The 22912-nt window shown below is 45.0% G+C and overlaps 1 protein-coding gene across 5 annotated transcripts; it reads left to right on the plus strand.

The window, feature by feature from the left end:
* The first annotated feature begins 1469 nt into the window (after positions 1-1469).
* TBATA (thymus, brain and testes associated) lies at positions 1470-18210 on the plus strand. 5 transcript variants are annotated; one of them, XM_074959969.1, is made up of 11 exons: positions 1476-1596; positions 1701-1848; positions 3890-3946; positions 6393-6640; positions 7519-7689; positions 9535-9626; positions 10992-11156; positions 13607-13688; positions 15184-15388; positions 15947-15996; positions 17153-18210. In XM_074959969.1, the coding sequence occupies exons 2-11, from the start codon at positions 1760-1762 to the stop codon at positions 17230-17232; spliced, it is 1239 nt and encodes a 412-aa protein (XP_074816070.1). In that variant the 5' UTR covers positions 1476-1596; positions 1701-1759; the 3' UTR covers positions 17233-18210. The 5 variants fall into 5 exon arrangements, with proteins under 5 accessions (XP_074816072.1, XP_074816070.1, XP_074816071.1 ...); XM_074959970.1 differs by having other exon boundaries at positions 15232-15388; XM_074959972.1 differs by having other exon boundaries at positions 1701-1814.
* The last annotated feature ends 4702 nt before the right edge of the window (positions 18211-22912 follow it).

Here is a 22912-nt window from a genome sequence, read left to right on the forward strand (position 1 = left end):
TGGCAGACTTTAACACAGTGGTAGCATGCAAAACAGATGAATGTCAATACATATTCATACCACGGGCTAATAATGCAGCAGCAGAAACACAAGAAAGATCAACATTCCATCCAGTTCTGTGTTCTCTCCTTGACAGGAACATCTACTGAATGCTGCAGAAAAAGGTGAAAATGCCTAAATGTGTAGCTGTGTGGTGTGTTTGTGTTGTGTTAGTGGGGAATTTCTTCCTCATTGCAGCTGATGATCAGCTCATGCACTGAAGCATAAAGATTGGTAGCTGATGTAAATCTCATCCTAGCTTGTATAACTTCAGTGGAGTGTCTCCATCCTTTGTGCAGTTTTTGGTCCAATTGATATAGCGTGAGGACATGAAGGAGCTTAGCTTGTTGGAACATAACACAATTTAGGAACAGGAAAAATTCTTTTGTCCTAACAAGCCTGCTACATTTTATGTAACTTTCAGCCCACATTCTTGCAGTAAAAGTCCAGATTCCAAATTCTAAATTCATGCCTATTCTTTGCTGTGGTGGCCTCCGATGGCAATTTTTGCCATTTGTTTAGCACTCATTGAGTGAAAATGTTCTGCTTGCAGATCCTATTTTCTCTCAAGCATTAAAAAGTTAGTCCAGATAATTTACTCTTATACACCTTGTTCAGAGTCTGGAGGGCCTCCCACTAGGTCACCTCCAAATCTCTGCCTACTGGAGGCATCAGAACCATCCTTTTATTTCCAGATTTCAGTCTCTAACTGTTTTTCCAATAGGCACCATGAACTTCTCTCTCAGCCAGGTGTGCACATATTGGGACTCTTAGGTGATGGCACGTATGACTGAATACACACCTCATGCCACATTCTCTTAATGGAATATATGCTTCTCCACAGTGGCAGCTGTCTAGGGTAGAATGTGCGTCATCTGTTTAAATATCTGCCTTCCTATTTATATGCAATGTGTATATGCAATAATAATTTCAGAGAAAATGTCTCACACTTTGCAACCTTAGGGTTTTTAAATTAGCAGGGAAAGTTCTTGGCCTCAAGAAGCACATTTTGCCCCCATAGAATTGAAGTACTGATTATGCCACTGCTCCCAGAAGAGAAAATTAACAACAGAATGAAAAACAAATCTCATTAGGAATTCAAGTAGCCTAGTCCTTTCTCAAGATTATCTGTCTTAGAGGAGGCATATGTGGTTTGGCTGTGGGTCTGTTTAGGTCTAGGAGTGCTTAGCTTCAGACATAGTGCTGGAAGTTGCTTCTACCACTTTGGCACACCCAAGCTGATCTTACTTGCCTCTCACATTGAAAGCCTTGAGATGTAACTATGGAGTGCAACTGAGAATGAGATTAGTAAGGTAGAGAGCAAGGGGGGTTATTTGACAGCCCCATTTGGGGGTGGAGGAGGAGGGGAAATTGAACACTGGGAGAAGGGGGGGGGGGCTTGGCTGCTGTCACCAAAAGTGTAACCTAGCAACCTGAACACAATCAGGCACGAAGTAAACAGACTTTTTAACACAAGTGAGGTAACTTTGCACTTCTCCCTCCAGACTGTGGGAGCAAAGGGGACTCATTCCCCAAGCTATGGTAACCGTGTAAACGGTGAGTAGGTCCTTTATATATATATATTTAATAACAGGTACATTTCTGGCTTTTACTGCTTTCTTTGTTCAAATACCAGAGTCCCAACTTTCCCTTTGAAACAGCAGCCCTCTGAAATGTAGGAAGCTGGGGAGAAGGAGCTTCTAGCAAGTAGCCCTGATTTATGCAAATATGTATGAACAAGTTACGTCCCAGACCACATCTGCGTGAAAAGAAAGGTACACTTGCACATAAAATAGCTGGGATGGACAGGTAGGTAGCTTCCTAATTCCCAGAGTCTGAGACTTAGTGCTGCTGCTTTTATAGCCCTCATGTTTGAGTGTCCACTCCCCCACATTACCTTGGTTATTACTGTTTGTGTTTTTCTCATCTCATACCTGAGTCTATGAGGTACTCAGTACTCTCAACTCCCATTGGCTTCAGAAGGGGTTGAGGGTACTCAGCATTTTGCAAGGTCAGGCTAGTTTTGTTTCTTGGATCTGACTATATACATAATTAGCAGAGTCTCTGCTGGCATTATTTTATGTATTTATTTATTTGCATTGCCATTGTACCTGGAGACCCCAACCAAGATCAGAACCCCATTGTGCTAGTCGCTGTACATAAATGTAGAATGAACCAGTCTCTGCTCTGAATAGCTTACAATCTATATAAATAGATAAGATAAACAAATGATGGGAGAATATAAGTACCATTATCTTCATTTTACAGTGGAGGAATTGAAGCATAGAGAGATTAAGTGTCTTGCCCCAGGTCACACAAGAGATCTGTGGAAGAGCTAAGATTTGAATCTAGCTCTGCTAAATTGCAGTCTACCAGCTTACTCACAAGACCATCCTTCCTGTGCCTTCTGGGTATACTACTATTAGGAAGGTTTCATCTGAATTAAAAATACATTTTTAGGGAGTTTTCAAAGAGTTATAGAAATGAGGGGGTGAAAAGATTTATTAGGTCATCTAATTAAAGTACAACATATACCAATCCTGTACACCTCAGCTGGGAAACCAACTATACGTATACATACCACAATTTTGATTCATACGGTAGATGCATCACAATAGTGAAACTGCCACAAGTCTGTTTCACAAGGGGAAGAATCAGCCCCAGTTACTGGGGGGATGACTATTTTCAGAGGATTTATTTAAATGAACTTTAAATAACTCACAGTGACTTGTTATGGTGTCATCTGTCTGATGACTGGTGAGGGCTGGCTGGACTTCTTAAGGCACCCTGTTTACATGTGACTGCATTGTTGGGGTGCTGCTGAATATGAGGGGAGTATCATAATCTCCTCCTAGTCCTGGTCACTGAGATCAACACTACAGGTTTGCAAAATACTTCTTTAAATTTCCTTTGCTCGCTGCCCCAGCTGCCTCTTCAGCACCAGCCGTTCTTTAGAATTAGCGTGGGGGTGGCAAGGTGGGTGGTTTGGCCTAGGTATGGCATGGACAAAATAGCTTTCAAGCAGATATTCAGACACTGGCCTTTAAAAAGCTGTAATTTCTAAACTAAAGGAATGTTTAAGCAAATACAGATAAACTGTATGTCAATGATCTCCCCAGTGGGCTCCACTTTAGTTCCATTTGAAATGGTGAATTATGAAGCAGAAGGTAGAGGGAAATGATAGCACCTAAAGCTTCTTCCTGTGATTTGTTCTGCCCTTTATTAACACGTGTGGAGTGTTTGAAACCTATGCCCAGGGGTACTGAGCAATGAATCCCACTAATCCCTGCTAAGCACCAACCCACACCCTGGGCCTGTTGTGTGATTTAGGGATTCATTATGCAGTCACAAGATGACCAGTGTCATGTGGGTGTTTTTCACTCCCCATTGGTTCCTGAGGGAACCCATTAAAGCTCTGAGGGAGTACCTCTTTGTTTCTATTTGTAAATGCTACTTCAGGAAGCACCTGCCAACACAACGTGGTATAATAATACTTCCCCCTTATAGAACGCTTTATAAACATTCACTGATCCTCACAACACCCCTGTGAGGTAGGTATTGTTAGCCCCGTTTTACAGGTGAGGAAACTGACACAAAGAGAGGTCAATGGTTTGAGTGATGTGAGAGCTCAACACCTCTCAGACCATGGTATAAGTGAATTTAGGAACTGAATGTACCTTAAATTATAGCAAGTTTGAGAAGAAAGATTCGGTCTCCCCATACAATAGATGGAGAGTGTGTCCATAGGTGTGTATAGTGCATGTACATAGAATCCATGTGCCTAAATTCCCAACTGGACTGTGCAGCTACGGATGCTAGAATAATCACCAACTTTTCTGTATTGTCATAGAATCACTAAAATGGCAACAGAGATAAAGAACTTGGAACTTGTTCTTCAGCAGCTGGAGTAAGTACCCAAGTGCCATTCCCTACATTTGGAAGAAACACCTAAGCAGCAATGCCCATGAGTGAGCTGGTGGGAAAGCAGCAGCTTGTACCCATGCAAACAGTAACTGAGCTGATGGGGCTGCTGACTAAAAATGGTCATATGGGGTGGTGATGGGTGTCTCATTGCTGACAAAGAGGGAAGCCTGCTGGGCCCATCTCCATCAGGCAGAGAAAAAAAACATTCTGCTTGGAGTTTAGAGTATTAGCTTTCTAGCTTATAAAGCTGCACATACCAGGTGTCCTGTGCAGTGACATAAGCAGAGCTCAAGTTACATTGTGCGGTAACAACACTGAGTGACACACCATTAAAAAGTCTGGTTTTGGTTCTCATTTTGAAACCATGTGTGAATAACTACAGAGGCAGCATCCTTTCCCAGGACTAAACCTGGGTGAATCGTTCATAACAAATAATTCACAATGAATTTCACCTTGTTTTCTGTTCCCACTTTGTTTGCAAAAAGAGAACATTTTTCTGACCTATATTTGCGGTATGAAATTATTCACTGAGTAATTTCTGCTGATAATCCTTGGTCTGTGGCTTGTTTATGAGCAGTTTGTTGGGGATGTTCAGTGCATTAAGAGTGAGCTGTCCAGGGCTAGATTCTCTATATTTCAGCTGGCCCTTTAACACTGCCCTTGGGTCAAAGGAGGCATAACAGGATTACTGGGGATTCCCCTTTTGTAGGTGAATTCCAGGCTGGTATAGAGCCAAGTAGCCTGTTGTAGGCCACCTCTTCATGCCCTGCTCCAAAGATAGGGAGCACATCAGGGAGAAGAGACATGTTGGGGTAATTCTCAGACAGCAGAACGGCCATCTAAGGGGCTATTATAGCTGGGGTAGGTTACAACAACCTGAGGCTGTTCTTATACTTACAGCAGGGGATGAACTGTCCCCTGGCGCCCCCAGCCTCAGTGGGCTGCAAAGGTGTTTCTAAACCACCTTTTTCCCAATACCCCAAGTCTTGCCCATAGTACATAGAGTATGTTTCCGTTCCCTGATTGGATGAGCACAATGCTTAGAATCAGGTTTCTGGTGCTAATACTCATACTAATGAATTCAAATTCACTTTCTACAAGAGTTGCCTGAAAACATGCCATTTCTACAAACATGCCTGTCAATCAACTTGTATTCATGTAACGCAAACACAGAAGGGCTCTCAATGAATATTCAGGCAAAATTCAGCACTCACTCAGCTCTACTCAGCAGTTAACAGCCCCTGTTTGAAATACTGCTTGGGCCTGCAAATCTCTTCCAAAGAAACCTTCCCTGCACATCATTCTCCTGCTGCAACAGAGAGCATTTTGAAAACTTTGTTCCTGCCAAAGCTTAGAGCACTCTGACACGCAGTGGGCTGCCATGGGGAAGTATGTGGGGAGTCCTAAAATGGTCTTTTTTTGTAGCACTTCAGAAGGATCAGCACTGAGTTAAGATGATCATGAGGAAAAATCAGAACCCACATATTCCTAGGTCTCTGGTTCTGATCTAGGAAACAGAACACTGAGCCAGACACTCAAGCAAAATATGATGATTTTTTTTCTAGCTAAGAAACACAGTGAAGCATGAGCATGATGCTACAATGGCTCCTGCTCCTCATATTAGCATTGATGCTAATAATGCTGGGAGTCATCTGGTGAAACGCCAGCTAACGATCCTCTGAGTGGAGGAGTTTTTGTCAGGCTTGAGAATGTGATCTCAGTGCTGTGGTAAAGTTGAGCTCCTAACCTTGCCTCTCTCAGCAGATGACAGATCAGGAAGCCATGACTCTGAATCACCCGTCAAAGCTGCCAGCTGGGGCAGTTCTCAGTTGTTTTCATGGGGGTTTCCCTCAGAAGGCTCCTTTTTCTGCATGTCAGCAGAAACATGGGAGTCTGTGTGGGCTTGCTTCTCAGCTTCCACATTCATGTGCGCTCTTGCTGGCCTACAGGTAACAACAAAGTGTTCCCATAAATACAGAACGGACCTGTTCAACACAGGGAGCAAACTATCCTATCAGCTTCTCTTCACTCAGGTATTTCATTCAAGCTGTTTTTCCTCAGTAAATTTGTCTAGAGCATTAAGTGCATTTCAGGTGGGTATGAAATTCAGATCCAAGATTTCCCCTTCTGTAAATGAAACATTCTAACAAAGTCTGCTCCGGTGTCAGTAAGGGAGAGGATTCCCTCAGTTTGCTGCAATCCCTTGGGATGTGGAGGAAAAGAATAAGTGATAGTGGATCTCTCTGCCTGGTCAGAATGGACTTGGGGTGAAATCCCTGAGAGGAAGATAACCTGCACTGGAGTTTGATGCCTACTTGGAATGGATTCTCACTCTGCCTTTCATGAACCTGACTAGTACCTAAGATACAGACATTTTCATAAAATGTGATTGCATGCTGATACGTGGTTTTCTTCTCTTTTTCTCCAAGAACCAAGTGTATATCTGCTAAGGAGAAGATGGAGATGCTAAGGAGCCCAGTTGCTGGTCCATTCAAAGGACAAGACATCACAGCATTAGCAGGAAAACTCAAACACGTGGCCCTGAACACACCACTGTGGTTTAATATGGAGGCCATGAGACCCCAGTCAAAGAACAACTCTCGCTTTGGCAACCTAAGCCACCATTCCTTCTTCTCACGGCACAACCCCCATCCTCACCGAGTGACCCACATCCAAGGTATGGCCTTAGGATGGGAGGGCAGGAAACAGGAGCTGAAGGCATTAATGATGTGGCCTTTCTTTGCTGAGGAGCAGAGGTCAGATGGGATGGGAGGAAACTGAAAAATTAATGTAATGCTTCAGCACAGGCCTGATTGCAGAGTACAGTGGGATATGAGGAAAGTAGCAGAACTCTGACTGCATAATGTTTCTAGAGTAAGTGTTGCCCTGGTGATTCTTCTGAGCAGCAGTGATGATCTGAGTGAGACTCCTTAGGTTGATCCCATGCATGTTTTCGCTCCATCCTAGGACCTAGTTCAGACAATCAACTAATGCATCATCTGGATAAAATAATCCCAGCTGTGTATTTCCAATGTAGGAATTTATCCCATGCCTGGCTTCCTGTTTAAAGATGATAGAGGCAGTAGTAATTCATCCAAACTGTGTATTCCCTAACTAAATATAGATCTATAAACAGAGGTGCTTCAGGAATCCATTCAATATTATTGGGGCAGGGGAGGAAAATTGATCTATGTATGCCACCGCAGAATTCATGCACCTACAGATTTATTATTCAGGCAGAAAGTAACTGTAAATGCTGTGTGTTATGCAAGGTGAAAGACTATTTTCTTGTGTGCTTCTTCCATTGACAGGTTTCAGAGTAGCAGCCGTGTTAGTCTGTATTCGCAAAAAGAAAAGGAGTACTAGTGGCACCTTAGAGACTAACCAATTTATTTGAGCATAAGCTTTCATGAGCTACAGCTCACTTCATTGGCTGTAGCTCACGAAAGCTTATGCTCAAATAAATTTGTTAGTCTCTAAGGTGCCACTAGTACTCCTTTTCTTCTTCCATTGAGTTACTAACTGATATTTACCTCTTTTCATTTTCTTTTGTAGGCTTAAATGGCGCCCCCATCTGTATGGTTAATGATGCGTGGTCTGTGCTGACTCCTTTGTCACCTCATCCAATGATAAAAGGCCAGCTTTCTTCTACCGTACTGGGGGTGTCAGGGGCCCAGATGCCGATTGGAGATCCACATAGTAATCTTGTCCCCAGGTTAACTGTAGGTTAGTGTGCTGCTCACACACGCGAGTGCGGTAGACTGCTTGATCAGGATGCCCTGTTGGGTGGCCTTTTGTCCAATTAAGTGGAATTCCTTAATTAACAAAATTAATCATGCTGTACCTGAAATGGTTCTCAAATGACTTCCCTTGTTTTGGCTTGCTACAGGACTGGAGGTAGCTCAGGTTTTACATTGACAAAAGACTGAGCCTGATTATTTTTCCTGCCCCTTTGAGCTGAAGTGGTTTTGAACCGGAGAAACATAATGCCAGGTTTCAGAGACATCATGTATTGCCACACAGCACTGGTGGAAAAGCAGCTTTGCCCTGGCAGACATCTTCCTGTGGCATACAAAAGCACCATCAGCTTCTCATTTTTACAAGGGCCAGATAGCCCTGTTTGAGAACCACTTAATCACTTGCACGTATCCCAAACATGGAATTACCATGGCAATTAAGTGATGGACCATGCCATTAAATATCATCATCAGGTTTAATTTGGTTCCTTGCAAACAACCTAATTAACAGTATCTCAAATAAATGGAGTGAGTGTAATTATTTCCTAATCCTAAAGTCTCTTAGGTTAGGGCAGTGGTTCTCAACCAGGGGTACGCATACCACTGGGGGTACTCAGAGGTTTTCCTCATCTAGATAATTTGCCTACTTTTACAACAGGTGACATAAAAAGCACCAGCAAAGTCAGTACAAACTAAAATTTCATACAGACAATGACTTGTTTATACTGCTCTATATTCTACACACTGAAATGTAAGTACAATATTTATAGTCCAATTGATTTATTGTATAATTATATGGTAAAAATGAGAAAGTAAGCAATTTTTCTGTAATAGTGTGACACTTTTGTATGTTTGTCTGATTTTCTAAGTAAGTAGTTTTTAAGGGAGGTGAAATTTGGGGTATACAAGACAAATCAGACTCCTGAAAGGGATACAGTAATCTGGAAAGGTTGAGAGCCACTGGGTTAGAGGTGTCTGCTTGTCCTTTCCCATCTTTCAGAGGTATCACTGTGAGCACAGTGCCCCTTTGTTCTGCACTCCTCAGTCTCCTGAGACTCTCCAGCAGCTTTATTTTTTGGCAATATGAAGCCAGGGATTCTCCCTTCACTTGGAGGGCATCAGACCTCAGACATGCACAATGCTTTGGTGTTGCACCAACCACCTGGTACAACAGAATCCAAGGAGTAAGCATTGTGTCTGATTCTGAACTGCCCATCTTGAGCAATAGGCTGTGGAGCACAGGCCTCTCACCATGATTTTAGTGCTCTCGTTTTTAGCCTTCTGTACCCCCGCAGCCCTGACTCTCCCTGCAGAGCCCATAGCCCACACAGGAGGCTTTAACAGTGGAAAAGAGCAGAGATTTGAGAGATTCTCCCCTCTTCATCTTCTCATCCATCTCTGCAACACCCTCCCTCCTGTACGAGCCTCTATCTCCTTCCCATATTATACCACAAAGTTTGCATTTGGATGTTCGTGTTACGTCTAGGGCTACTCATGGTGTGAAAGATGGGAACCTTCCTTTCCACTCACTCTCATACAAAAGAGTATCACTGCTTAAGATACAGTATATCCCATAATACCTTCTAATGTATCCAGTAGTTGTAGCTACCATTTATTTGCATCTCATTTCCATCCAAGCTCTGCAGGGGAACTGTTGGCCTCATGATGAGACCCATGCAAATACCCTTCCACAGTGAAAATAGGAAGTCATGGATGCCTAGGGGGAGGAATTCAAGGTGTGGTCTATGTTCAGACTTATGCAGGGTTTATAAGTGCTGTAGGAACTAAGTGATGCTACTATACTGAGCTTTCTCACATGTCTCCTATCTCACAGGTGTCTTGTCTGATGCATGGAGAGAAGAACTGAGGGAACTCGCTGCCAGAGTTAGTGCTTCCTCCTCTACTGAAATGGAGCAAAAGGAAGTGGTGAGTTTTTCATACTGCAAGCATGACACTTAGGGTTGCTTTACTCTTGAGTGTCATCTAACCAACACCTGGAATAAAATAAAGAAATGGAAGGGAGGGAGCAGAAAAACCTGAAGAGTTTTTCATGAGGCTGCTATATCACTACTGTAGATCATGTGGCCCATGTCTGTTGGTGACAGCATCAAGACTTGAAGAGTCATGTGGAAATCTATTTGGTAAAGATCATTTTAAGTTACCTACTTATTCCTAATCTAAACAAGGCAAAATGTGCAATGGAATGTGACCCATACCCAGATCTGGAGATCCCCAAATTTTGGAGGTTGACCAAAATCTGAGCTCTGATCCAAATTTTGCAGATGATTTCTTTGCTTTTATAATGTACTGGATCATAACTTCTAGATCTCTACTATCCCATTCTCTGGGGTGTTTAATATCTGGAGCCAAAATTTGTAGTTTGAGTCTTTAACAACTACACAGAGGGGACCATGCCAAAAGGAGAAGTGGGTCAACACTAGTTTTTCACCTCTTGACACATAGGCTCAAATCTACTTTAGGGTACAGATGAAATTGGTTTCAAACTCTTGTAGAGGAACATCACAAAACAATCGCACAATTGTTAATCTCCAGTGGAGGGAGAATCAGGACTTACAGGATGTTGCAGGTCAAAATTAAGGAGCAAAACTGTGCAAAAGATCATGGCCGGACACAGCAGAGGTGTTTTAGGTCAGGATCGAAGGACACTGGCAGTGCTGTGGGGAGCCAGAGGTAGAATACCAATACATATGACAGGTCAGGATTGAGGTGCATATGTAGCACTGCGTACAGGAAGTTTATACAACCCCTACATGCACTGTATCAGCTCTAGTGAGTGCTATCACTCACTTTCAAGAGCAACAAATTCAGCACCCTGGATTAGCATTCTTTAATACTGGGACCTGATAATCTCAGTGTTAATTTATAAATGAATATAGCTGCATAAGGATACCTAAGGGTTTAGATGCAGTGTTTGGGCTTTGACCATTCAGTTGTCTGTCTCTTCTGACAGACAGCAGTACGTGGTGCACAAGTTTCAATTTTAAATAAAACACTGTTTGCAAAATCAGTGCACAGTTCACAGCTGGAGAGAAACACACCTCCCAGGTGAGCTTTTAGTAGCGCACAGTAGTTTCACTTTAACAGCAGCAGGTGCATTCATATTTTTTGCAACAGCCAAGCACCTCTTTGTTCATGTGTTGATGAAGATTTCCCCTTTCGTCACAGCCTTTTTACACTCAGTCTTATTCTAATCATTTTATCTCCTGTGCAACCCCTGTCCCACGCTCAGCCCTCTAATCAGAAAGCATGTGTGCATTTGCATTTTAACAGGCGGAAGAGCCCCAGAGAGCAACACAGTACTCAGCGGAAACTGGGCGCCTCATCCCACCTTCTTCTCGGGCAACAACCCGCCATACGCCCCACCAGTTGTGCCGGAATAATGCAAAAAACAAAGGCAAAGATGCTGCCCTGTCTTTCCAAGGCCAAGAGCTGGTAGTAAGTAGAACATAATGAGAAAGAGTAGCTACACCTGGTACTTCCTGCTGCTCACATCCTCTGTGTGACTGTTTTTCCTTTAGGACTGTCGCAGGGTAGGTACACTCCATCCCGTGTGCTGGGTCAGGTATGGGGAAAAAAATGTAGAGCACCCTGTTAGGTCCTGTGTTCGTGACTGACTATAAAACATGGTACTACGGCCTAGTGGCTGGAGTCAATAAAGCAGCTCTTCCGCTCAAGCAGCGTGGCCTAATGTCCAGAGTCAATAAAGTAACCCACATCGGTGGGATTGTGTGGCCGATTGGCCTGTTGGGGGAATGGGGCACCACTTAGGGGTGTGTGGCATCCAGGGCAGGGCAACTCGGGCCCTCTTTGCTCCTCCATGTCCCAGCCAGGGCCCTGGTGGTGGTGGAGGGGGTGCTCACCACCAAGCCAATGGGGATCCTCCCAAAACACTCTCACTGGCTCCACAGTTCACTCACTGCAGAAAAGTCTAAGTTCCCTGGGCTGCTTCCTACCCTTTTCTCCCTCGGCGAGGCTCCACTCTCCCCACGGGTCTCTGGGGTCCTCAAGTGGCCTAGCTCCTGCCAGTGCAGTCCCTTCTCCAGGCTCATCAAGCAGCCTGAAGCCTTTCTGGAGCTCTGTGTGCTGTGGCTCTGTAACTGGGACCTGTAGCAGCTCCCTACAGAGAGCCTGCAGCCTACATCCACCCCCTTCAGCAGCCTGTCCAAACTGAGTTGGGCTGCTTCCTTTTATACTCTGCCTCCAGGCTGAGCATGCGCAGCAGAGTCATAGGGGCAGGGCTTCCTCAGCCTGCAAAGCACAGTTAATCCTTTCAGGGCTGGTGCGAGTAGGTACACCTCGTCACAAGGACATTCTATAGGTGCGCTTGGTGTTTTACAGAAAATCCATCACTTCCCTTAAATAGTTTGTTACAATGGATAATCACCATCACTGTTAAAACTGTGTGCCTTATTTCTAACTTGAATTGGTCTGGCTTCAACTTCTAGCCCTTGGTTCTTGTTCTGCCTTTTTCTGTTATATTAAAATGCCACTTGGTACCTGATATTTTCTCCCCATGAAGGTACTTGTACATTGTAATCAAGTCATCTCTCAATAGTCTTTTAGATAAACTAAACAGATTGAGCTCTTAAAGACATTTTCTCTAACTCTCAAATAATTTTGTGGCTCTTTTCTGCAGCCCCTTGAATTTTTCCACATCTTTTTAAAAATGTAGACACCAGAACTGGATGCAGTATTCTAATATCAGTCTCACCAATGTCATATGCAGAGGTAAAAATCACTTCCCTAATCCTACTCACTAGTCCCCTGTTTATACATCCAAAGACTGGATTAGCCATTCTTTTGTTCTTAGATGTATGACTTTGCCTTTGGCTGCATGCAAACACATTTTAGTGGAATGGGTTCATCTTACCTAGTGATCCAGATTGCTCTGCATGACTGCCTTGTTGTCATCATTATTAACCACTCCACCAATCTTTGTCATCTGCAAATTATCAGCAATAATTTGATATTTACTTCGAGATCATTAATAAAAATGTTGACTGATGATAGGTTGTAGTGGGCAGGGAACAGAGGACTGACGTGTGTAAACAATGGAAAGAGAATGAATACTGCCCTTGTAGGAGTCATTTCTTCCCTCCCTCAAGGAGACAAGTTTATTTACTAGAAGTCGGTTTGTTTCCCACAGCTTGGATTTGATATTGTTTTGTTTTTAAATGGTCAAGTGCCAGTAGACAGTGCCAGGTTAATTGCAGAAAGGCAGCTGAAAGGGGTACTAAGGAGAAATATTCATGAGAATCTGCAGCAGTGCCCAAGAAACATTTTGAAGTTCATCTCCTCTGCAGGCTGGGAGGAGAATGAGAAGTTCCAGTTTAGCATGTATAGCAAGTGTGACTAGGCCTGTCCCTGTTTTGCTTGCTCTAGGCACAATAGATAGAGGGAAACAAGAGATGGTAAAAAACAGCACAGAACATGGAGACATGAGTTCACTCCTAACTGATAATGTATTCTTCTGAGGTGAGTTTGCGTGCCTGTATACAAGGACAAAGGTCAGAAAGGAGCGAGCATGCAGTGCACCAGAAGACCCAATGTCCAAACAAATTTAGTCCAATTTAAACACCGACTCAGTGATCAGGGCCTTATCCTAGTCTTTGTTGGTGGGGGGAGATATCTACCCTTGCACACAGTAGGCTTTGATAGATCATCTTCTACTTCTTTTATTATATTTTCAAATGTGTAGGTTAGACCCTGAGCAAGGAACAGTGACTCATAAAACTGAAAAACCACACCTGTACGGTGTCTAGATAAGCAAGGTGCCTGTGTATGCATATCTTAATGACCTCCCTGTTTGTCTGTGTTCCAGGTACAATCAGTGTCACTCTGACCTGATCATGCTGTCACTTTCTACTTTGCTCTTCTGCCAACAGATTTTGGAGCTGCTGTGTCAGATCCTGCAGACAGACTCTTTGTCGGCTATTCAGCAATGGCTGCTCACAGCTGGTCAGAGGGGTGAGGAGAACCTGAAACCTCAGCTTGGTGCCTGAGCCAAAGGAATAGACAGCCACTTCTATTCTCAGAGTTTGGCACCCTAATTATCTCTACTTCAGCAACCACAAGTTTATTCCCAATACACACTTTACAGCCTTTCAGGTCAACCTGAGCTTGTGGAGTATACATTTTTCTGTGAGGGGAAAATTTGCTTCTGGAGGAAAGATTTCTTTGTATGGAATCTGTTAGGGTTTTCTAATGACCAGGTCTGCAGTAACTGGTGAAGAACTAAGGATATGAATTTTGCTTGGTGTTCAGGGACTCAGATGCTGTGGTGATGGGATTGGAATAGAATCTGGACAGATGGATGGCATGCATGGCTTTCTAAAAATTGCCTCTTTTAGTCTCAGTTTTTTCTTCATTCTATCTTTCCTGCCAGTGATTGTCTTTTGGGTTTCACTGACCGTTATTGAATATGGCCCAGCAATAGAGTAAAGGGCAGTTTCTATGTAAAAGTTATAGGCCAAAATTTTCAAAATAAGGCTCCTAAATCAATTACCTGATTTCCACAGGTGCTGATCTCAATGGGGGCTTCAGGTGCTCAGTACCTATGAAAGTCAGATCACTTATTAATCTGCTTAAATATGACTTTAGAGGCCTAACTTTAGGCTTTTATGTTTGAATATTTTGCTTCTGAGTTACAGGCAGCAGCTGAAGGTAATGCTGCTGCTGCTGAATTCAGGCTTCACTATTGAGTTCCAATATAAAAATGCAGCTGTAGGAAGATAAATATTGTTGGCCAAATTATATTAATTGTATTCATTTTAAGAGTATTTGCTCTGGGTGTGTACCAGTTGAGTAAGGGAAATCCCTATTTCCACAAAAAGGGAATAGTGGGAGTAGGGTGACCAAGTGTGAAAAATCGGGACGGGGGTGGGAGGTAATAGGCGCCTATATAAGAAAAAGCCCTGAATATTGGAACTGTCCCTATAAAATCAGGACATCTAGTCACCTTAAGTGGGAGCCAGAGTAGCTCTTCTGTTTAAATAACATTTAATAGATGGTATAACAGACTGTTTGAAACAGAATCATAGAATATCAGGGTTGGAAGGTACCTCAGGAGGTCATCTAGTCCAACCCCCTGCTCAAAGCAGAACCAATCCCCAATTTTTGCCCCAGATCCCTAAATGGCCCCCTCAAGGATTGAACTCACAACCGTGGGTTTAGGAGGCCAATGCTCAAACCACTGAGCTATCTTAGGTAGCACAGTAGCTTGTGACTCCATGGATCTGTATTACAGCAAGAGACCATTACACATGCCACTCTTCCAAGACCAGGGTATCACTGGAGTCCTGCTGTACTTCTGATTGATCAACTTCTCTCTGCTCTGCTTGAACGCATGCTGCATATAGGGGGTGAAGAAAGTGACAGACTACAGGGAATAGGAAAATCATTTTATGACATTCAAATGTTTCCAGATTGGAACTTTTCTCTCTCTCTCTCTGTTTTGTAACAGGTGAGATATTGTTTCTTCTGCTGCCTACTTGTCTTCCTCTCATTACAGAAAAGGATCTTGTTATGAGGATGTTGCAGACTGCAACAGCCAACCTACAACTGGAGCCCCAGTCCTTGAGCACAAGCATGGAGCAGAGGCTTCAGTCCCAGACTGCAGTGGGCCTGTCCTCCAGAGGGCAACACTTGGGAAGCAATCATCCAATCAGGTTCTGTCATAAAAACTATTCAATTGGATGTTCACATTGTGACAGAGAACTGAAATATTTCACTTACTGAGAGCTGGAGACATGCTGGGTACATTAGCCTGCATGTACAGCAGCAAGAGGCGAGAAAGAGACTGTTACACAGAAAGAGATTAATCAAGCAAGCAATAAAACTGATTTTGTCCACCTTCTAACTCCCCCTCCCCACCCCCCATTTCAACTGGTTTAACTGAGGTCCTGATCCAAAGCCCATTTAAGTCAATGGCATGGGTTGCAGTCACTGCTTAATGGGGGCCCATTATTTCAGTAGCACATGGGTCAGAGATTAAGGTGAACTAGTAAAATTGTGCAGGGGCTTGGATTTCAGTCCTTCTATGTGGACTTCCAGTCAACAGCATGAGCAGAGTAACTAGAAAATAAAAATACACCTGAACACAGGAAGAAAATGGCAAAGTGACAGACTAATGCAACCCTTCATTTTCATGACTACCAGGTTTATTCAAAATTTAGAATTTTAGATTGAGAAAAATATTTAGTTTTCTTTGCATTTCTTTATAACAGATTGTCTCAGAGCCAGAAGCAAGGACCCATTCCAGACGAAGACAAGCCAGGTAAAATTATATTAAATAAATACTTTGTATTTATTACATAATCCCTTCAAATCCAAGGGTCTTAAGACATTTTATAAACTTTAATTAAGCAGCAACAGACCTTTGAGATAGGGAAGTATTTTACACATTATATGGATGATGCTTTAGAGAAGTGAAGTGATTTGCCAAGAATCACACAGTGAGCAAATGGCAGAGCTAAAAATAGAAACCAAGAGGTCCTGGCTCCCAGTCCAATGCTCTAACCACTTGATCAGACTTTCTGAACATTCACACTTTACTATGAGAGCAAGACTATACTACAGATAGACAAATAAATGACAAATTCCTTGAAGACTATATTTTGGTAACACAGAGTAGGAATTCAGGTAGCCTTTTTGTGGTTACCTCTGAGTGAACAGTAATGCATTCCCTGTGAAAGTTTTCAATCTGGCAGGGATTTGGGCATGGGATCAGGATAGAATTTCATCCTTAGTTTTGCGGTGAAAATTCTGTTAAGTAACTAAAAGAAGATTTTACCCAATGATACATCTGTGCCAGTAGAAATAAGTAAACTAGATTTTTAAAGAGTAAAATATGTTGCAACTTGCCATTCTCCTGAGCTCCAGTTTTCAAAAAACAAAATACTGTATTCAAATCCAAATAAGCAAACCTGGCACTTCCTCCAAAGTTCAGTTGTTCCAAATCTTGGGGTTTATCAAAATGAACTCTGCTATGAGCAATTTTTGTCTGTCTTTTCTAGCTAAATAAAGTGTATTGTTATAACCAGCAAAAACAGTGGGAAACATTTTCAAAAACTCGAGACTGCCGAGCCTACCTCCCATTTTCAAAAGTAATTTAGGCATTTATAAGATTACATCTCTTAGATCCAGATTTTTAAAGATATTTAGATGCTTTAAGATGCAAATAAGCACCCAGTTGCAATTTTAAAAGTGGCTAAGTACCTAACTCCCATTGATTTCAATCGGAGATAGGCACCTAGTAGAATTTTCAAAAGCCCCTAGACACCTATCTACTTTTGTAGGTGCCTAAATACCTTAAAAATCTGGCCTTTGGGCACTGAAAATGTTACCCACATGGGCGAGGCATTAACTACTCTGTGAAATTATAACTGGTGTTGACCCACATTGACCCATTCCAAATTATTTTTAATTTTTAGTGCATATGGGTACTGCAGAAGTTCTCCAGTTCCATTTATCCCAGGATGTAAAGCAGAACCAGCCAGATCCACCCAATTAACTTGGAATCTTCTCTCATTCCTGATGGAAGAACCTCAAGAAGTGCTAGCACATTTCCTGCTATAGCTGCAGTGTTTTACTCTCATTACTCACCTAGTGAAAAAGTGTTCTGTAGAGTACATGAAAAGGCATGCAATATCCTGTATCACCTAATTTCTCTCTTCACTTTGACAATGTATGTTGAGTCGTGGCAAATTTAAACAGAATTTGTTTAATGACTGTGCCATAGACATTAAGTCATACTGTAAAATGGGTCTCTGTGAAATTCCAAATGTCCCCATAGCTGTAGATGCTTAAAGTACTGCTTCTGCTATGATCCAGCTGGGTATTTGGTTCAATATGCAGAATCACAAAGAGAATGTGGCTGTGTTTTTCCAGTGATCTCAGATGCAGGAGGTGCATGGTCCATGGGGTGGGTTGACTCGCTGCTTGAAAGATTGGCCGTCAAACATTTCAGTCCTTCCTCTCAGATCCCATGGGTACCGTTGAGCAATTGCTCGCCATTCCAAAGGACTCAAATCAGTCCTGTCAGTGCTTTTTTAAAGCCACTGGAGGAGACAAAGCCATTCTGGGTGGTAGAGTCATTGATATGTTAGTGATTCTCAGTTCTTTGGCTCCTTTTCACTGAACACAGCTGCTGCCTCATTACTTTCCCACTACGTGCCAGGAGGTAGCAATCTGGATAAAGAAGAACTGGTTGGAATTCAATCCAAATAAGAGAGAAGTGATGTTTGTTCACAGAGGCATTTAGAGGATTAGGTGGAGACACCACCTATGGAGGGTGTATGTCTGCTTTCTGGCAAAATAGCTCACAGCTGTTTGATCTTACTGGATCCATCACTGCTGCTCTTGGCTTCTCAGGTAGCAATGGTGGCCTGCAATTCCTTTTGTCATATATGGCTGTATGATTTTTCTTCTAATGTGGACCTTAGAACAATCTTCCATCTCTTTGTCTCCTCCAGGCTAGGTTACTGAAATGTGCAGATTTCTTTGGTAATGACATCATTGCATATCAATTACTTGTATAAAGAATGTATGACTCCTAGTATTTGCCTGTGGTCCCTTTATAAATAAAATATCTGCTTGTGTATCCAGCTGATCTCCGTGACTCCTGCCACTCTGTGATCAGTTTACAGCGTCTGGAAGAAGCAGAGCAGAGCACAGCACAGCAGACTGTAACAGTGCTAGGGCCACCAGGGCCGGATTAACCTTTTGTGGGCCCGGCGCCAAACATATTTTTGGGCCCTAGGGTGACCAGACAGTAAATGTGAAAAATCAGGACAGGGGTTGGGGGGTAATAGGAGTAAGAAAAAGACCCCAAAAATCAGGACTGTCCCTATAAAAATCGGGGCATCTGGTCACCCTAGTGGGCCCCCATGGGGGCAAAGGAGCATGGCGTTGGGAGGTCGGCCCCCAGAGCAAGGGGCCAGCCAGGGGCAATGGGGCATAGCATGGTGGGGCCGGCCCCACTCCACCCAGCCCAGTGCAGGGGCACTGTATACAAACCGGCAATTGCCAGACGCACACTGGCCCACCCAGCCCTGTGCTGCCAGCATGCCCCTTCTCCTCGGGGGTGGGCCCATGCCATGCCACACAGCCCCTGACTCCCTATGCCCAGCGTCCCCAAGAACTTCTATGTCCAGCAGCCCCCCACACAGACCCTCCACCACAAATGCACAGCGGCCTGCACACCACCACCGCTGCCCAGAACCCCCACACACAGCCACACCACTACTGCCCAATGCACTTCCCCACAGCCCACCACCACAACTACACAGCACCCCACTCAGAGCCCCCACTGCCCAGCATCCCAACACACAGACCTCCCCCACCGTCCCCCAAGACACCCCCCACTGGCCAGCAGCCCCACACACACCTCCAGAGACCCACTCCCTCACACCCGGCACCCTGGCCACACTCACCAGCCTTGCTGGAAGGTGACAGCGTCTGCCAGGCTGAGCTGGCAGCGCGGCCAGGGCAAGTCCAGTGCCAGGGCAGGGAATCACTCCGGTCTCTCGGGAGTGGCACGATTAGCCAGGCTAGGGTCTGCCCCGACCCTGGCTGGACTCCCTCAAGACCCACTTGCCTGGAGATAGGGTGACCATATGTCCCCGTTTGGCCGGGGCAGTTCCCTTTTTAAGCTCTGACCCAGCCATCCTGACTTTTTTGACAAAAATGGGCAGTTATCCCCATCAGCTGGCAAGAGCAAATGAACAAATGCCCAGTTTACCAAAAAAGTCTGGTGTGGCCCCCGCAGCGGGGCATGGAGGACCCGGGGGCGGGGGAAGGGTGGCGACGCGAGGTGTCAGGCAGCAGGGCACAGGGGGTCAACCCCAGCCCCAGCCAGAATGGAGCTTGGGGGGGCTAGGGGCCAGTCCCAGCCCCTGGCAGCGGTGTGGGGAGGGTGTCAGCCCTAGCTCCTGGCAGTGGTGCGGGGAGCTGGGGCAAGGGAGGGGTCAGCCCCTGTCCTGGCAGCGGCATGCGGAGCGTGGGGTCAGCCCCTGACTGCGGCGTGGGGAGCTGTGGGGGAGGGGTCAGCCTCAGTGGCAGATTTAGAGTTCGTGGGGCCCTGTGCTCAGCTTCATTTTTGGGAACCCTCCTTGGGACCCAGCCAAGAAAAAGAATATTCTCTCTTATCTCCCCCCAACCCCCATTTTTCATTCTTTTTTTCTTCATCCTCCTCCTATAAGTAATAGCAAGTAAATGAAAATAAAGTGAGGTACCTTGATGGTTTTTGTAGTCTAACTTATTTTTCCACAGACCACTTGAAAATCGCTGTGGGTCTCGGCAGACCACTTAATGATCTTTCCAAATATTGTTTGTACCATTAGCTAACTACTGTAAAGCGCTGTGTATAAGAGCGCTTTATAAAAAAAAAGTAAAAAAACATTGGGGTGCAGGGTCGGGCCAGACTTAGGGTGCAGGAGGGGGCTCAGGGCTGGAGGTGCAGGGTCTGGGAGGGAGTTAGGGTGCAGGATCAGGCTGGGGGTTGGGGTGCAGGGTCTGGCCCGGAGTTAGGGTGAGGGAGGGGGCTCAGAGTTGGGGCAGGAAGTTGGGGTGTGGAGCACTGACCTGGGGCAGCTCCCATTTAGTGCGAGGGGTGCAGGTGGGGATGTGGGGGGTGCAGGAGTCAGGGAGGGCAGGAGGCTGGGGGTGTGTGAGAGGGCTGCAGGAGTCAGGATTGTGTGTGTGAGAGGGGTGCGGGAGTCAGGGCTGTGTTTGTGTGAGAGGGGTGCGGGAGTCAGGGCTGGGGGTGCAGGGTCTGAGAGGGAGTTAGGATGCAGGAGGGGGCTCAGGGTTGGGGCAGGAGGTTGGAGTGTGGAGCGCTTACCTGGGGCAGCTCCTGTTTGGTGCGAGGGGTGGGGATATGGGGGGCGCAGGAGTCAGGGCAGGGGGCTGGAGGTGTGGAGGTGCTCCCAGCCCCCTGCCGTGAGTGGGTCATGGCAGGAGGCTGGAGGGGATGTCTGCAGGGGAGTGTGGGGGCCCCGCCTTTGCTCAGCCCTGCCCTTATTCCACCCCCCCTCCCCAAGGCCCTGCCCCCGCCTCTTCTCTGCCTCCTCTCCTGAGCATGCTGAGGCTCCACTCCTCCCCTCTACCCCCACCCCTACACCAGCAAACAGCTGTTCGGTGGTGAGGAAGCACTGGGAGCGGGAGGGGCGGGAACACGGCACGCTCGGGGGAAGAGGCAGGGGAGGGGGGAGCTTGGGCGCCGCTGGGTGTGGGTGGAGCCTGCCCTGCAGCAGGAGCCCCAGGAGCTGGCAGGACCAAGCTTCTGCCCCGGCAGGAGAGAGAGGTGGGAGGGGGGGTGGAAAAGAGCTGGAGGTGCCTTACTGCAGCCCAAGCAGAGTGGGCCAGGCCGGAGCCCCTTTAGAGCCTGGGCCAGGCGCCATGGTAAACTCAGTATTGAGGGCCACTGCAGCCAGAGCAGAAACTGGAGATGTTGAGAGGCTTAATTAGGGTTTCTGACGTGCTTAGGTGAAAGGTGCCATAACACTATAATGTTGTATTACCATTTCATGTTGCCACTGAGATTTCAAGTATCAGAGGGGTAGCTGCGTTAGTTTGTATCCACAAAAACAACAAGGAGTCCAGTGGCATCTTAAAGAGTAACAGATTTATTTGGGCATAAGCTTTTGTGGGTAAAAAACTACTTCTTCAGATGCATGGAGTGAAAATTACAGATACATATACTGGCACATGAAGAGAAGGGAGTTACCTTACAAGTGGAGAACCAGTGATGACAAGGCCAATTCAATCAGGGTGGATGTTGTCCACTCACAATAATTGATGTGGAGGTATCAATACCAACAGAAAGGAAATTGCTTGTGTAGTGAGCCAGCCACTCCCAGTCCCTGTTCAAGCGCAAATTAATGGTGTTAAGTTTGCAAATGAATTGTAGAGCTACAGAAGCTCCTCACCAAAATTTCAAATTACTGCAAGCATTTCATGGATATTGGAGATTCTTGCCACAGAGCTTCTGTCCAGTGGCCACAACAAGAAAGTAAGCTGGGTCTGGTATTCTATGCACATGCAGAGAATTCAATAACAAGCTGCTCATTAACAAGTTGAGGTGCTTTATTGTTGTCCATGCGTCTCTTCAGTGCAACTCTATTTCTTAATAAAAGTAGTGTTCTGAATCAGAATCACATTAGTTGGCTTTTCGGGAGACAGGAGCAAATCTACAAAGGAATACAATCGTACTGCACGTAACACTTATACAATACCAAGTCAATCTAGTGCCCAGTACTATAGAGGTCTGAGATATTGAACTTCTGCCATCCAAAGCCCATAGACCAAACCATTAGAATCCTCTGCCCCACAAACCAGTCAGTCCAGTCTCCAGCCACATTGTGTGCGTGTATGCACCAAAGTGATGTGCTGGTCTGTAATATGTTTCCTTGCCTCAAACACAGGTTACATGGAAATGAATGAATGAACAGGCATCCCACAGCTGGCTGTGTACTAAAACAGCTTCTGAGTGCACTAAGTGACTCCAAACATGGTGCAGAAAAGGACAATGGTTCTGAGAGGAATGGGAGGTGATGGGATGGGAGATGAGATCATTGCATGACCATCCATTCCATGAAGCAAGCTAAGCACCATTACACCTTACTGTGAAAGATCGGAATTGGAATTTTAAAGATCTCTTACGTTATTTAAAAGTGGTTTGCCAGCAGAGCTAGGCATAAGCAGACTAAGCAATTGCTCAGCACCCTGAGCGGCTCAAGGGGGCCCCCTTAGTCACTTTTTAGTATGTGTTGGGGGGCAAAATATTCCTGCTTAGGGCCCCTAATGGGCTAACACCGCCTTTGTAATAATTGCCAGATTTGTTACTTTTTACATATATGTCACCTTTCACTGAAGAGCTCAAAGTGCTCTGCAAAACTTCAAAACACCCTTGTGACGTGGGTGAGTTTTATGCCATTTTACAGGAAGGGAAACTCAGTCTACACTGAGCTTTTAGCTACCAGTTTCAAAAGCAGGGTAAGCTGCAAATGGCATTGCACCAATGTAAACTGTGCGTGCACTATGGATTTGCACTAGTGCAGCTGCACCAATGGCTAAAGTCCCAATATAGACAAGCCCTAAATAACTAGCTCAGTGAGTCCGTGGCAGAGCTAGGAATAATGTCATGGGGTAGGATTCAGAAGGACTCAAGTCCTATTTTGTATATGGGCAAT

This window comes from Natator depressus, chromosome 7 (genome assembly GCF_965152275.1).
Source record: "Natator depressus isolate rNatDep1 chromosome 7, rNatDep2.hap1, whole genome shotgun sequence".
Taxonomy (NCBI): domain Eukaryota; kingdom Metazoa; phylum Chordata; order Testudines; family Cheloniidae; genus Natator; species Natator depressus.